Source organism: Penicillium taxi, assembly GCF_028828555.1.
Source record: "Penicillium taxi strain IBT 34144 chromosome Unknown utg000001l_segment0_segment0, whole genome shotgun sequence".
In the NCBI taxonomy this organism is placed as follows: Eukaryota; Fungi; Ascomycota; class Eurotiomycetes; order Eurotiales; family Aspergillaceae; genus Penicillium; species Penicillium taxi.
In genome coordinates, this window is record NW_026643203.1 from 2,166,407 (window position 1) to 2,180,327 (window position 13,921).

Below are 13,921 nucleotides of genomic sequence, written 5' to 3' on the forward strand. Positions count from 1 at the left end.
TGTCGATAGAATTATGAAATCAACTCTATAAACGAAGTTCATTCGTCCTTTTTCGTCCGTACTCCACCAAGTTCTTTGACCGAACGAATGAAGTTATCTATGAAGTTTCAGGGTTAGCTTATGTATCTCAATCATAAACATTGTACTTCAATATTTATATAAGCTGCCCTATGCCCAAGTTTGGAATTCACAATTTCAACAAATTCCTATCACCATCTTCCAAGATTTATCGAGAAGCACAAACCTCAACGCCATAATGTCTCTTAAACCAATTACCGTCTATGCTGCTGGCCCCGGCCCCAACCCTTGGAAGGTGATCATTCTACTTAAAGAACTCAACATCCCCTTTGAAACGAAAAACATTGAATTCCCAGATTTGAAGAAAGAGCCATACGTGTCTATCAACCCGAACGGCCGTGCCCCTGCCATTGAAGACCCCAACACTGGAGTCGTCCTGTGGGAATCTGGTGCCATTCTCGAGTACCTGGTCGAGACTTACGACAAGGAGCACAAGTTCAGCTTCGCCGCTGGCTCTCAAGAGTACTTCCTCGCTAAGCAGTGGCTGCACTTCCAGACATCTGGACAGGGCCCTTACTTTGGCCAGGCCGTGTGGTTTACACGCGGACACCCCGAGAAGGTTCAGAGCGCAGTGGATCGATATGTCAACGAGATCCGCCGCGTCTCTGGCGTGCTCAACAAGGTACTAGCTGATAAAGAGTACCTTGTGGGCGGCAAATTTAGCTATGTTGACCTGGCTTTTGTCCCGTGGTTCGGTATTCTCCCTATGTTCCAAATTGACTCGGCCAAGGAGTTTCCAAACGTTGATGCCTGGCTGAATCGTCAGCTGGCCCGTCCTTATGTTGGAGACTCTATAAAGGAGAAAGATGAGTTGCTGCAGAAGGTGCTTGCAGCTCAGGCCGAGGCAGCGGCCAAGGCGGCAGACAACTAGTAATATCATTTTGATGTGCCTGACGAAAGAGGCCGCGAAACATTATCTTAACACCAAATATAATATTTGACACATAATCGAAATCTTCTGGCTTCAAGAGCCAAAAACTAAGTACTTCATGTATAATGTCCTTAAAGATTCATTTGCCAAAGAAAAGTTAAAGACTTCAAAACAGTAGCTAGTGGGCAGAATATTGACCGCTCCATTGGCGCTAGTCCTGAAAAGATGAGTTTTCGTGTTCGCGACAAGACACCATCCGTCTTTTGGTATTATCCCAGATTAATCCACTATCCAGATTCCCCTCATCAGAGCGGAATCCAGTTCAAATTTCTGCTCTAATTCTACCGGGTCATTGATTCTATTGCGCGTCGTCGGATTGCACTGTGCAAGACCCGACAAACTCAAGCAAGGAGTCCTATCTTCTGTCGCCCGCGACAGCCGCCACTTTAGGTTGATTCATCATGGATGACACATCCATCAACTCAGCTGCGGTACACGAGAATTCTCAAGCGTTAACTGGGTCTGATAGTGCCATGGACGCACCAAACACCGGTATGTCTGTTAATCACAGAAGAAGGCAAGAATACTAACCGGAACAGCGCAATCGCGTCAAGACTCACCCCTAAAAAAGGTCGAGGGGTCTGATAATCCCCTTGATGCGCCAGCATCTCCCAACCCCCGTGACGGCGATGTAGAGCAAGAGGATGAGGAGATGGGTGGTACTGAGCCCGATGCCAAACGTGATACTGATGGCCTAGAAGATGCTGCCGGAGAGTCGCAACCACCCGCAGACGCTACCGAAGGTCTGGAAGATGCCGTTGGCGAAGATCAGCCTGCGCCTACAAAGTCCTCTTTGGAGGCCTCCGCCCGCGAGCACCTCGTTCAGCAGACCCACGCCATCATTCTTCCCAGCTATGCCACCTGGTTTGACATGAATACTATCAACCCCATTGAAAAGAAAGCTCTTGCGGAGTATTTTAATGCTCGCAACCGCAGCAAGACGGCGGCTACTTATAAGGACTACCGAGATTTTATGATTAATACTTACCGACTGAACCCGATTGAATACCTCACTGTTACTGCTTGTCGTCGTAACCTTGCGGGTGACGTCTGCGCGATCATGCGCATTCACTCGTTCCTGGAGCAGTGGGGTCTTATCAACTACCAGGTGAGCAACACAATAGTTCGTCCCATTTTTAGGCGTTAATTGACTTGAATAGGTTGACCCCCAAACTCGCCCTTCAAACATTGGCCCGCCATTCACTGGTCACTTCCGAGTCGTTGCAGATACCCCTCGGGGATTGCAGCCTTTCCAGCCCGGTCCTCAATCCTCTATCACCGCCGGCAAGCCTCATGCTGCAACCGACCGCGCTGCCTCCGCTACTCCTGCTGCCAAGAGCGAACTTAGTATCGACCTCCGCCGTAATATTTATGACGAAAATGGCAAAGACCTCACCCCTGCTGATGACACCGAGAAGCAGACCAACGGCGAAGCGACAAACGGAGTTGATATTCGAGAACCCAAGAAACTATCACACTGCTTCTCCTGCGGTATTGACTGCTCACGACTTCGTTTCCATTTCGCCAAGCCGACACCGACGTCAGCCAATCCCGCCACTCCAGATGCCAAGTATGATTTATGCCCGAACTGTTTCCTCGAAGGCCGCATGCCATCCAGTCACAGCGCTTCAGACTTTGTCAAGCTCGAAGACAAGGGCTACAGCCACATACCTGACAAGAATACTCCATGGGCAGACGCTGAAGTTCTTCTGCTTCTGGAGGGACTGGAGAGCTTTGATGAGAACTGGGAACAAATTGCATCCCACGTGGGAACTCGGACTCGTGAAGAATGTGTGATGAAGTTTTTGCAGTTGGAGATTGAGGACCAATACGTGGAAGATATGCCAGAGCTGCGTGCAGCTCCTGGCCGTGACCCTATCAATTCCACCGAAAACCCTGTTCTCTCTGTGGTCGCTTTCCTCGCCCAGATGGCTGAACCTGCTGTGGCTGCCGCCGCTGCTGGCCGATCCGTTGAAGCGATTCGCAAGGAATTGCGGTCTCAGCTTGAGAAGGGCAAAGGCAAGGAGGGAGTCAAAGCGGAAGATTCCATGGAGGTGGATGTCCGTGAGACTGAGCTACAAATTGAGAAGCCCAAGGAGGCTCTTTCCACTGTTGCCCTGGCTGCTTCCGCTGCGCGCGCTGGAGCTCTTGCATCACACGAAGAGCGTGAGATGACCCGTTTGGTCGGTGCCGCGGTCAACGTTACTCTGCAGAAGTTTGAAATCAAGCTGCAGCAGTTCAACGAGATGGAGGAAATCATCGACGCCGAGCGCCGTGAACTAGAGCAGGCACGTCAGCAGCTTTTCCTGGATCGGATGGCATTCAAGAAGCGCGTTAAGGAGGCGCAGGATGCTTTGCAGGCAGTCAGCATTCAAGGTCCTAACGAGCACACCAGCACTATGCTTGTGAATGCCGCCACAGCTGGAATTGGCAATCACTACAGTTTCCAGTCCGTCGGCAGTGATATTCGGGCGGGTCCTCAGCCTCTGAGCGCTCAGGCTGGTGCCGACTTCAAGACTCTCGATCTGTAGATTTTCCCAAAGCAGAGTTGAATAAATGGTCTTGGTGGCGTGTTATGAATATTTAAATTTTACCTGGCAAGGAAAAGGCGCAGTTTCAATTACACGTGGGAGTTTCAAGTCGATTCACCTCCTGCTCAACACTCAATTGACCTCAATGGAGTTGGTTATGCGGATTGAAGCAGGAGGCTGGGGGTCTTCTTTTTTATTTTCTTAAATGTGTTTACCTTTTATTTCTAATCAATGTTGATGTTGGAAATATCTCTTGAGTTCTCTAGATTTCAAAGGTATATAAGATTATTAGTATGAGATTTCCTTTTATCTTGATTACATTAGTCAAGCATATATGTCGTTCGAGTCATTACCTAGTACCCTTCCAATGTTGACTGTCTACTTCCATAGTTCAATTATATTTTTCGACTCGCTTTTGGTTCATGGATAACAGATAGCTATAGGTGAAAGCGAGAGTGAAAGTGAGGATGAAATAAATCGGGAGAGTTGAAAGCCCTAAAGAGCGCGTATCACTAATGATTCAATGTTTGAAACTTAGTTGAAATACTATGCCATTTCTGACCTTCTCTTATTACTATTTATTGCAAGACTACAATTGTGACATTTGCAACGTTGTCTATTCCCCCCAAAATTGTTCAACTACGGTCTAGATTTAGGCCCAATGGTTCTTGGGGGGTTGGGATTAGGCTGACCGCACAGCTCTTTATATATCACTGACGACATTCACAATAATTTGAAACTTTTTTTGTAGAATAGAGCATAGTAATGTAATTGACTCAGTGACAATAACGGATTAAGCTATTTTGAGAGTAAACTTCTAAGCTGTAAAGTTCATGAAAACTGGTTGTGTCAGGGTGCGGGCTCGAAGAGCTTGAAGAGCTACGTTTACGGCAGGACTAAATACAGATGTCAAGGACTAGACTTGTTCCTATTAGAAAGTCAAACATTTATTTAAACGTTCATTTTATTATTTTCGATTATTCACTATCCCTTTGTACTCCGTAACTACCCAACACCTATAAAAATTCCCCAAATCACAGTCAACTCCGTATCTAAGCAATGGGTATATCCATATTTCATATCTCAAATCCTTTGTACCTAGGTACACAACCAATTCAAAGATTCGATCGGTCGTAAGCTCGATATCTGCGCTTTCTCCACTGCATAACCCTGCTCCAGATCCAGCTTCGAGTCCATCGATATTCCACCATAGACATGAGCGTATCTCTTTGACAAAGGACTTTGCCAAAGAATCTGCTGAGCCTTCTCAACTAGATAATGATGGCGGTCCGGCAACGGATAGAAAGTTACATTGCACAATGACCCAAACCGCTTCGCAAGATCGAGAACGCCCCTCGCGGCAAGTTCCCGACTTCCAACTGAAGTGGCAGAGAAGTAAAAGCGAGGGTCGATGTAGAAGAGCACGTTTTTCAACTGCGGGAGTTTGAGGGCAAGTAATTCGCGAGCATGTTCATACTGCTTCAGAGTGCGTTTCGGCACGCCAGACTGATTGTGAACGAAGAAGAATACCTCAAACCCAACACTACGAATACGCCGTCGTGCTGTAGGACTTAGTGTATCGAGAAAATCACCTAGTCGATCTAGATCGAAGGAGTTTCGGAAAAATAGTGTGTGTTGGGAATAGAGGTAGTCTTCTGCTTCGTCGTGTACTTGATGGTTGACAGCGAATAGTTTTCGTGCGGTGCCATCTTCACCAACCCAGCTTGGACACATTGATAGAGCTCTGTATCGACCTCGTGCTGTGAAGACATTGCCGCGATCGTGCACTACGATCAATGGCCTGTCTAGATATTCATTTGGGACTGAGAGTGCATATTCGTATATTTTGAGTCGTAATTCTGTTGGCAATCGCAGGAACTGTGAAGCACTGATTGAATATGGGGTAGATTTATTCGACTCCATTTCTTGAGAGATGTTTCACTTCAAATGACTTATATGGAGCCCTTGATGTTATTATAGTGAAGTCGTGAAGTTTTCGTTGTATATAACACAATGAGTATTATGGACGGCAAGTTATAAATTTGTCTTGCTGTTTTTCTCAATATAAAAAAGAAAAAATTGACCCACTAGGTACAGAAAAATTGCTATAAAAGCTTATAAATTTTATCGATCTTCCTAAGATCGGAAGAGTGGCGTCCTCGTCATGCCATCACTATACCCAAGTAACGGAGAACACCGGATTGACTCATTTCACGCAGACCTTGGACCCTTCCAGGTTCCTATTCCATCACACCATGACAACTTCCGATTTACGGAGGGAACGATACGTTCCATGCGTTTTCGCATTATTTGATTAAGCTAATTTGGCTCCACCGCCCCACTGTCGCCCTAGGACCAAGAACACCCATCTAGGTAACTGCTTGCACCGTGTAAAGATTCCAACGGGGAGATGTGTTCTCCAAGTATTTCCTTGGAAGGTTGAGTACCTAGTAACCTAGATAGTTGAGTGTTATCCAATGGCTACTCCAGAACTTGGGATGTTGAACATTGAAGGCTAATAACAGCCCTGGAAAATCCACTTTTATCCTTCCAGATTCTAGATTCCAAAATTTTAAGACCTTAGCTCAAAGTTAATATTTCCAGGGCTTAGCTCAAAGTTATATAGAGCGCATTCTATAGACTCTAGGTACTACTCCTTCGGGATTTATCTAGAGATTTATGTGGCCTGGGAAAGAATGGAAACCTGAATGTTCAATGTTGCAGGTGCCAGGTATTGAGTTTGAATTGAAAATAACCTAATCAACCTTGGAAGTCACATAGGGAGTTAAGGGTCGCAAGGCCGGGAAATCATCGTGGTGGTTCCACCTTGATCAGGTGATGAATCCTTAATATCTTCGTCAACCCATTTTTCAAGCGCTTAGGCTTTAGGTCCCTAGTTACGGAGCGTATTTTCGGCTATGACCGTGCCCTATGAGCTGCTCGTGTGGGTACTTGCCCAGGTACCTACGTGTAATCCTATGAACAGATGTCATCAGATTATTTACTGAGATATTTTACTAGATAGTTAAGCAGTATAGATGAATCGATTTTATCTCCGTCTGTAGACACCTAAAGACCAAGCTGCCCGCAGGATAGCAAGACCCCACGCCATGCCAATACTATCACGAAGAACATTCAACTTGCTTCCCTTAACCTCTTTCCATCCCACAGGCACCTCGGCTACAGGGATATAAGCAAATTCAGCCAACATGAGCATTTCAACGTCGAATATCCAGCCCTCTGAGTGCATGTTTGGCACAATATACGGCAGTGCCGCACGCGAGAACAGTTTAAACCCGCACTGTGTATCCTTGACAGTAGCTGTTTTGGGTGGTGTCATCAGCCATAAAAGTCTATGGAACGAATGCATAAGGAAATTGCGTAGTTTAGATCGCTGTTCATTTAATCCAGTTAGCCCATGTATTCAATCCGAAATTCATTCGGAGTGTCCGGTTGTTCTCACCTTAACAACAGCCTCGCTGCCTACCATGTGTGCTCGTGAGCCGACAGCCACACCACGACCACGGTCATCTTCGACCTTCGAACACGCAGTGACCAGCTTCCCGAGATCCTCAAACTTGCTTGCTCCATCAGCGTCGGCAAAAACAACATAGCGGCCCCGAACATGTCGCATGCCATGCGTCACAGCACCACCCTTGCCGCGATTATGAGTTAAATTGACGACCCGAATCGTGCCTGGCGGTATATGAACACCTTCTTGAGCCTTCGGGGTCCAAGGTCCCGCATGACCCTTGGGGTGCAAAGACAACTGGTGTTCTTTCGCAAAGCGAAACGCCACATCTTCTGTATTATCCGTAGATCCGTCTGAGACGAGAATGATTTCCCACCCTCGATCCAGCGCCGGGATTGCTTTTGGTGTTTGTTCATTTTTTCGACTTCGCATAGACCGGGTCTCGATTGTGTTGGCGCTACTCTCTCTCAATGTCCCATACGTATTTTCCAAATAGTTGACTGCTTCCTCCAGCATACCGACTAATCGGTCTTCTTCGTTATAGGCTGGCACAACTACCGACATGAACAGTTCTGCCGGTTCGATGGCAGCGTTATTGGTAGCTGAATCAGCTCTTTTTTGTTTATCAAGGTTGTCGAACCAGCTCGGGAGTGGCTGGGGGTCTGTGATTGTACCATCGTTCGCAAGGGCCCTAAACTTCTTTTCTTCTGGCAGAGATTCCCGTGGTACTGGTGCGACGTAGAACAAACAGATATAGAACTATAAGATCATCGAGTGTTAGTCTATCCCTGCTTCTGAGCTTATCCAAAAGCTGTGGGTCGGAAGCTTGAATTCGAGCAGCGCAGAAAAGAGACTCACCAGGACAAACAGTCCAAGCAAGGTAGAGCTCAAACTGGCAAGTAGAATCGTAATAGGGACATTAGCCACAATGGCGACGCACTGGCGGCAAATATCAATCCAGTGAGCCATGATGTCGGTAATTTAAATGGGCAGAATGAGATGGATTCGAGGAAGGGTAGAGAAGATGCCCAGGGAATGCAGAAGGCGATAACCCAGCCATGCGCGAGATCAGTTTAGGCGCATCAAAATGATAGAGAACAAAGACCCATTGGCGTGGAGGGGAAGGAGAGAGCGAAAAGAGGAGTAATCGCCAGCTTGGCCTTTCCGCGACGCGCAACGGCAACTATGGAGTGGAGTGTCCCCACGTGCTAGCTGACATAACCTTGGAACGACTAGTTAAAGTATTTCACCACTGAACGGGTCACACTACTGAACGGGTCAGTTTGACCCACTTATTTTTATGAATCCCAATAACTCCATTATTTACTATGTAATATAGTAAAAAAAAACTACTGAATGGGCCTACTAGGACAGGTTTCCCTCCTATGTCCAGGTGTCTTACATATCCCACACCGGCGTTGGGTTACAGGCGCCCTTACAGGCGCCTGGCCCTCTTGTAAATTGGCATCATTAAGTTTAGGGCCACCATTCGACGCGTCAACCAGGTCTAATCCCTCCTGAATTGTAAGACCCCCTACTACTGTTAATTGACGATTCGGACGTTCTTTTTGTTTTTTCTTTTTCTCATGGGCGGCGCGTAAATCTCTGTTTTCCAGGCGTAAGAGAGCATTCTCTTGATATAGGTAATTTGCACCCTTTACTATCTGGTCTAATGCTCTCTTAGATGGTGTTGGTGGCGTTCGAGATACAGTGCGTAATATAGCTTGGTGTTGACGTCGTAAATCTTTCTGCGTCCTAGGCGTCTTAGGTGTCCAATTTCGACTTGAATCGCTTCCTATAGAGGGTGGTGGTGGTGGTGTATCGACGCGCATAGTAAGCTTTTTTAACACCCTAGTAGGGTCAAGTGGCACGATTCCAGTTGCAGCAAACGCATTAGAAGCAGATGCAAATGCTTCAATACGCGCAGTAGGATATATCTCTAGGAAATCTCCTTTACTAATGTGGGAAAAACCAAGCTCTACTCTAGACTCAACCAGCCGAGAATAAGAGCGTTTTAACACCGCAAAACACCCAACATCAAGAGGTTGAAGAAGATGAGACGCATGCGCAGGCATACATAATGGTATAATATCATGCTCCTGGCAGATTTTGTCGAAATCAGGTGTTAAATGGCTACCATGGCCATCTAAGATCAGAAGGCGATACCGTCCTTTAGTACGAGCAGTAGCAGGTATAAAGAGCTTTTCAAGCCAACGGAGCCCTATTTGATTTGATGTCCAGCCATTAGGACTAATCTCAAGACGCCAATTAGGTGGTAAACCTAGATCAGGAGCAAACCAGCTCTGCATCATCACCTTACCCTTAAAGATAATACAGGGTGGAGGTGCGTAACCAGACGCGCCTAAACACTCTATCACAGTAACCCATTCCCGGTTACCAGGCTGTTTTTTTGCGCGTTTACCATAATAACCAGCTCTAGTAACCACTCTCGCGGTCGCACATCGTCCCATCGCAAACCCAGTCTCGTCAAAATTATAGATATCGTCGGTGGTGATACCATATTTTGCGATCGTGTTTTCAACCAGTTTGAACCAATTATTGATCACATTATAGTCCTCTTGACGCGCACGTGTAAAATCGCGCGGTGTTGAATAGGTCGTCTTAAGTTCAGGTAAACGCGTCGCAAACCTAGTAACCCAGTTTTTACCGATCGTAAGAGGAGGGTTGGTTCCGCGGTCGGCGAGTAGGATATTAGCCATTCTACCAACATCTTTAGTTCTAGGAGCACAGCCGCGATCATCTAGAGAGACGACCCATTGAAGTAATGAATCCTCTTCAGATTCAGTCAGTTTAGACTGCGGTGGGTGTGTTTCAAGACGAAATTGGACACCAGAATGGCGGCGTTGGAGGGTTGAAAATGGTATATTAAACATAGCTGCAGCTTTACGCATTGATGATATATCGCCATTCTTGTAAGCTTGGTAAGCTAATAAGACCCTATTCTCCTGATCCTGTTTGTCTTGGACATATAGAGCATTTAGGGGGGGCATGGTGGGTAGTTGAAAATGGAAACACCAGACTGACGCGTAAAATTGGTGGGGTGACCCGTTCAGTAGTGTGACCCGTTCAGTGGTGAAATACTTTAGTGACTTTTAATTGGTTATCTGCTTTTTTAACTTGTAAATACTGTGGATTACGTTAATATCAATGCTATCTTTCTCATCTCGACGATTCGTCAACTCGGGCGAATATTGAAAAATCTGTTCGTTGATTAATCCATAACAACCAGGGGATAGCACAGCTCATAAAGGAAAATTGACCGTTGTTATGAGCGCAATCGTTCCAACTTGGAAGAATTTGGAAGAAAAAGCTACTTATATCGATCGAGACTGTCGTGATCCTCGGTTCGACGATTTTTATTTTCAAAGTATTCGGATATAACAAGAAGCCAGACAATGAAGCCAGCAAGAGAGGGAGAAAAACAAACAGATGAGGCCTACAGTAGGCCACTATGTGCATCGAGGGCCTAGAATCAACGTTCAGCTAGCAAAGCTAACCGTGATTCGCGCTTACATACACCGAATAGACAAAAGGTCCTCATCTCAAGAAATTACGATGGGCGCTTTGCTAACGAGACCTCCACAAGACTCTGCCATTGAAGCAGACTCATAAGCTAGCCTAGTGGCTTCAAATTTTTGTTTAGAAGTGTAAGTTATCCATCGACCAATCTATAATATGAGTGAGAAGCGAGATCAATGAGAATGTATTAACGAGACCTCGGGAGAAACAAACCGATGCAATCCGAATTCCTAACCATAAGCACCTGTACTGTCTGACGTCTGTCGCTTCTGCCTCTTCAGTAAATGGTCTGTCGTCTTCTGAAATAGCATTTTCGAAAAACTTCTTTGGGTAGTATAGCCGACTCCATGTTTGAGCGCGAATAAGGAAATCTTCACGGAGTGTTCCATAGCTGAATGTTGGGAAAGCGCGGTCTTCAATGATCGGGGGTAAAGTATCGCTACAATTAGAAAAGATGGTGTTGAGACAACGGACAATTGCTAACCAGGGAATCATGTGCTGGAGGTGTTGCATGAGTGGTGGCTGGAGGGAAAGACACCAGATCATCGCTAATGAGGTATGGAAACCCGGGTAAATATCGGGGTCGCCTGGCCGATCAAGTAGGACAGAAAGAGTGTGGAAAGAAAGACAACTTCCATGGAAGGCAGTGGGTACTGGTGGAATCTGTACCGGATCGTTATAAGAGCATGTAAGCGCATGTGTATATGCTTCGTCAGTGCTTGCGTGTGTGATTTCGGCGATTTTAGATGCGATTATTGACTCTGGCTTGCCATATTCAAGCATCGAGGCAAAGTTGGAGGACATGATATAGACCCCATATTGTCTCCGCTGCTCTAGCTGACAAAATCCATCCCGTAAAAGTGACAAGAAGTGATTTGCCATAGCAATAAAGTGTTCCATATGGCCTTTTTCATTGAGGTCTTCTTTGAACAAAATTCTGTGTGTGGTGATAAAAGCAGTCACCAGTGTATGCTGGTTAAAAGAGTATTTCTCATGTAGACTGAAAACTATGTTGACTCCTTCCTGGGCATTGTCGAACCGTTGAGGACTGACAAGTGCCTTTGTGTAGTAAAAGAGTTGCTGTAGATAATCTGGCCGAGATAGTACCGCCAGATGATGCTGAATTCGACCGACGCCTGGCCTAAGGTTTGCATCTTCATTATACCAGCGGCGCGAGACTTGAGCCCACACCTTGCGGTCTCCCATATCCTGGTCCTCAATCGCCATGCGATACCTCGCTAGATCCCCCAAACACTCAATCCAGACCTCCTTGAATGCCGAGAGCTGATCTAGCAGCAAAGCTATCCCTCTATATGCGATATAAACGAATTCGAGCATAAAATCAAAAGACCCTGGCAGATTCTGTCGTAGCAGCTCCAAGAACGTATGGATGCTATACCTCCAAAGGCGAGCTGGCATGGCGTATGTATTTGGAAGACATCTCACCACCTTGCTGGCACACTCATGTTGGGTTACAATGAAGAAATCATGAAACTCTGCTAATAGCGATTGGTGCATATTCAGCGCACATTCCCATTCTTCTGACGTTATCTTTTGAGTTCCTTCTGACATTATCTTGTCCGTGTCAATACACTGTCGTTCAAGCATCACAAGCGTGGCATATGTTGCTCTCACGCTATCGATCAAATTCTCCTCTGTCACCCTATTTGTTGGGGCCTCGAGCAGCATGTTTTGATATGTCATCGATATTGGACTAAGTGGCTGTCCTTCAAACGAGCCACGGGCTGTATTTCCCATGTGTTCATCATCTGATGACCTTGTGTGAGAAATAGACAAATCCTCCATTGCCATGCCGACAATGCTCCTCGTATTAACTGGTAGACCTTCAGAGACAGTGGGGCTTGGATGTACATTATTTGCATTATAATGACTTGGCACGAAGGAAGCCCTTTGCATCATCCGACGAGAGGCATCTGTATGTCGTCGACTCCTTGCAGTTCGAACTTGAGGGATCCCTCTGCGACGATGCCTCTCTAATTCAGTCCGAAGGGGAACCCTCACTCTTCGTACATGGCTATTGGTGTTGGCATACCTCCGAGTCCCACTTAAACAAGGTAAGCTGACGGGTGAAGTTGGGGTTGAACCATTCCTTCGAGAAGACATCCTTTGATTTCTTTCTATGGGTTGTCTACCGATGAGGTGATCAGAGACCAAACTAACTTTAAAGAAGGGACATCGGGGGTGTCCAGGGGTATGAGCTGACCTAGTAAACATCCTTTGATCAGCAATTTTGGCACCTATTTTGGTTAACTGTGGCGTTGTGATGGCAGTTGCGCTGCTCCTTGCTCCTCTGACAGGATGGGTTATCAGCAAAATGAATCTTTTTCAAGTTCCAAATGCAAATTCTGTCGGGGGATTAAATGAATCAAGATTAGCAAGTAGCGGTGGGATGGGAGATGTGTAAGTTGGGCACTGGAGAACCTTAGAAAATGGGTACTAACAGGGCACTAACATTGAACTCTGGTTTTCAACCATCTCGAGTTTTTATTAATGTGGACTGGAAATTTGAAATTGAAACGGGAGGAATCAATGCTATTTTCTATAAACCTACGATGTTGCAATTTTTCCAGGCAGCTTCCCCTATAAGTGTATACAGTGAATGTACCCCGCTGACCTCTAGCGGTTGCCTTCTCACCACTCAAGGGTAGGTACTATTATCCCTACTTACATTAATTACACTATTTCGGAGTTATTGGTTCACTTTGGAATTAGTATTTGCTAGTTAAACCATACAAATCAATTCCTGCACTAACAACTTCAGCCTCCAGCCTTTTCATTTCAACTGAGACCAAATTTCAGCTTGAGAATTGCCTTGGCCCTAGCTTGTAAACTAAAGCGCTTAGCTATGGGCTTGACTGCCCGGAAAATTGGGACTAGCATACTCCGCACTTCACCCCGTTACCACATACATGGGTTCACCAAATGTTTACCCCTTGATGGCTCCAAATCACACAATAAACTAGCCCTCTACACATTGGAACGGCCCTAAAACAAATCCTGCTCCTTCTTTGACCTGTTTTTCCTCTTTGGCTCTTTTTAATTCACCCTTGCATACCCAATTGACTCCGCTTCCAAGGCTACCTACCTCCTTGAAGTCTACACCGATAGTTGGTCTTGGAGCGATGCACACAATATGAGATGTACAACCTGGGTACTGAGGTATAACAAGCCGGTACCGGACAGAGCATGACTTAGGACTATGTCTATCAATACTTAATCGGCGTTGCTTCGGAATCATGCAATCGGAGATCAAGACGAATAGGCGTCCAACATCAACGCCACTACCTAAGAGCTCCTGGCTTATCAAAGCCGCATATCACACATGCTGGTGAGCTCAGCCCTAATATC

At 46.0% G+C, this 13,921-nt stretch overlaps 5 protein-coding genes across 5 annotated transcripts; 2 read left to right on the forward strand and 3 right to left on the reverse strand.

The window, feature by feature from the left end:
- Positions 1-256: 256 nt before the first annotated feature.
- Positions 257-949, forward strand: N7495_000782 (glutathione S-transferase family protein; the record flags this gene model as incomplete). Its single annotated transcript, XM_057203452.1, has 1 exon — positions 257-949. The coding sequence occupies one exon, from the start codon at positions 257-259 to the stop codon at positions 947-949; it is 693 nt and encodes a 230-aa protein (XP_057067525.1).
- Positions 950-1,410: 461 nt separating this feature from the next.
- Positions 1,411-3,540, forward strand: rscE (uncharacterized protein; the record flags this gene model as incomplete). The annotated part of the gene is made up of 3 exons (XM_057203453.1): positions 1,411-1,501; positions 1,549-2,117; positions 2,170-3,540. 3 exons carry the CDS (start codon positions 1,411-1,413, stop codon positions 3,538-3,540), a joined length of 2,031 nt encoding a protein of 676 aa, XP_057067526.1.
- A 1,098-nt stretch (positions 3,541-4,638) lies between these two features.
- N7495_000784 (uncharacterized protein) lies at positions 4,639-5,463 on the reverse strand (the record flags this gene model as incomplete). Its single annotated transcript, XM_057203454.1, has 1 exon — positions 4,639-5,463. One exon carries the CDS (start codon positions 5,461-5,463, stop codon positions 4,639-4,641), a length of 825 nt encoding a protein of 274 aa, XP_057067527.1.
- Positions 5,464-6,589: 1,126 nt separating this feature from the next.
- On the reverse strand, positions 6,590-7,981 carry N7495_000785 (dolichyl-phosphate beta-glucosyltransferase; the record flags this gene model as incomplete). Its single annotated transcript, XM_057203455.1, has 3 exons — positions 6,590-6,934; positions 7,004-7,771; positions 7,871-7,981. 3 exons carry the CDS (start codon positions 7,979-7,981, stop codon positions 6,590-6,592), a joined length of 1,224 nt encoding a protein of 407 aa, XP_057067528.1.
- A 2,488-nt stretch (positions 7,982-10,469) lies between these two features.
- N7495_000786 (uncharacterized protein) lies at positions 10,470-12,241 on the reverse strand (the record flags this gene model as incomplete). The annotated part of the gene is made up of 2 exons (XM_057203456.1): positions 10,470-10,499; positions 10,766-12,241. 2 exons carry the CDS (start codon positions 12,239-12,241, stop codon positions 10,470-10,472), a joined length of 1,506 nt encoding a protein of 501 aa, XP_057067529.1.
- Between the last annotated feature and the right edge of the window lie 1,680 nt (positions 12,242-13,921).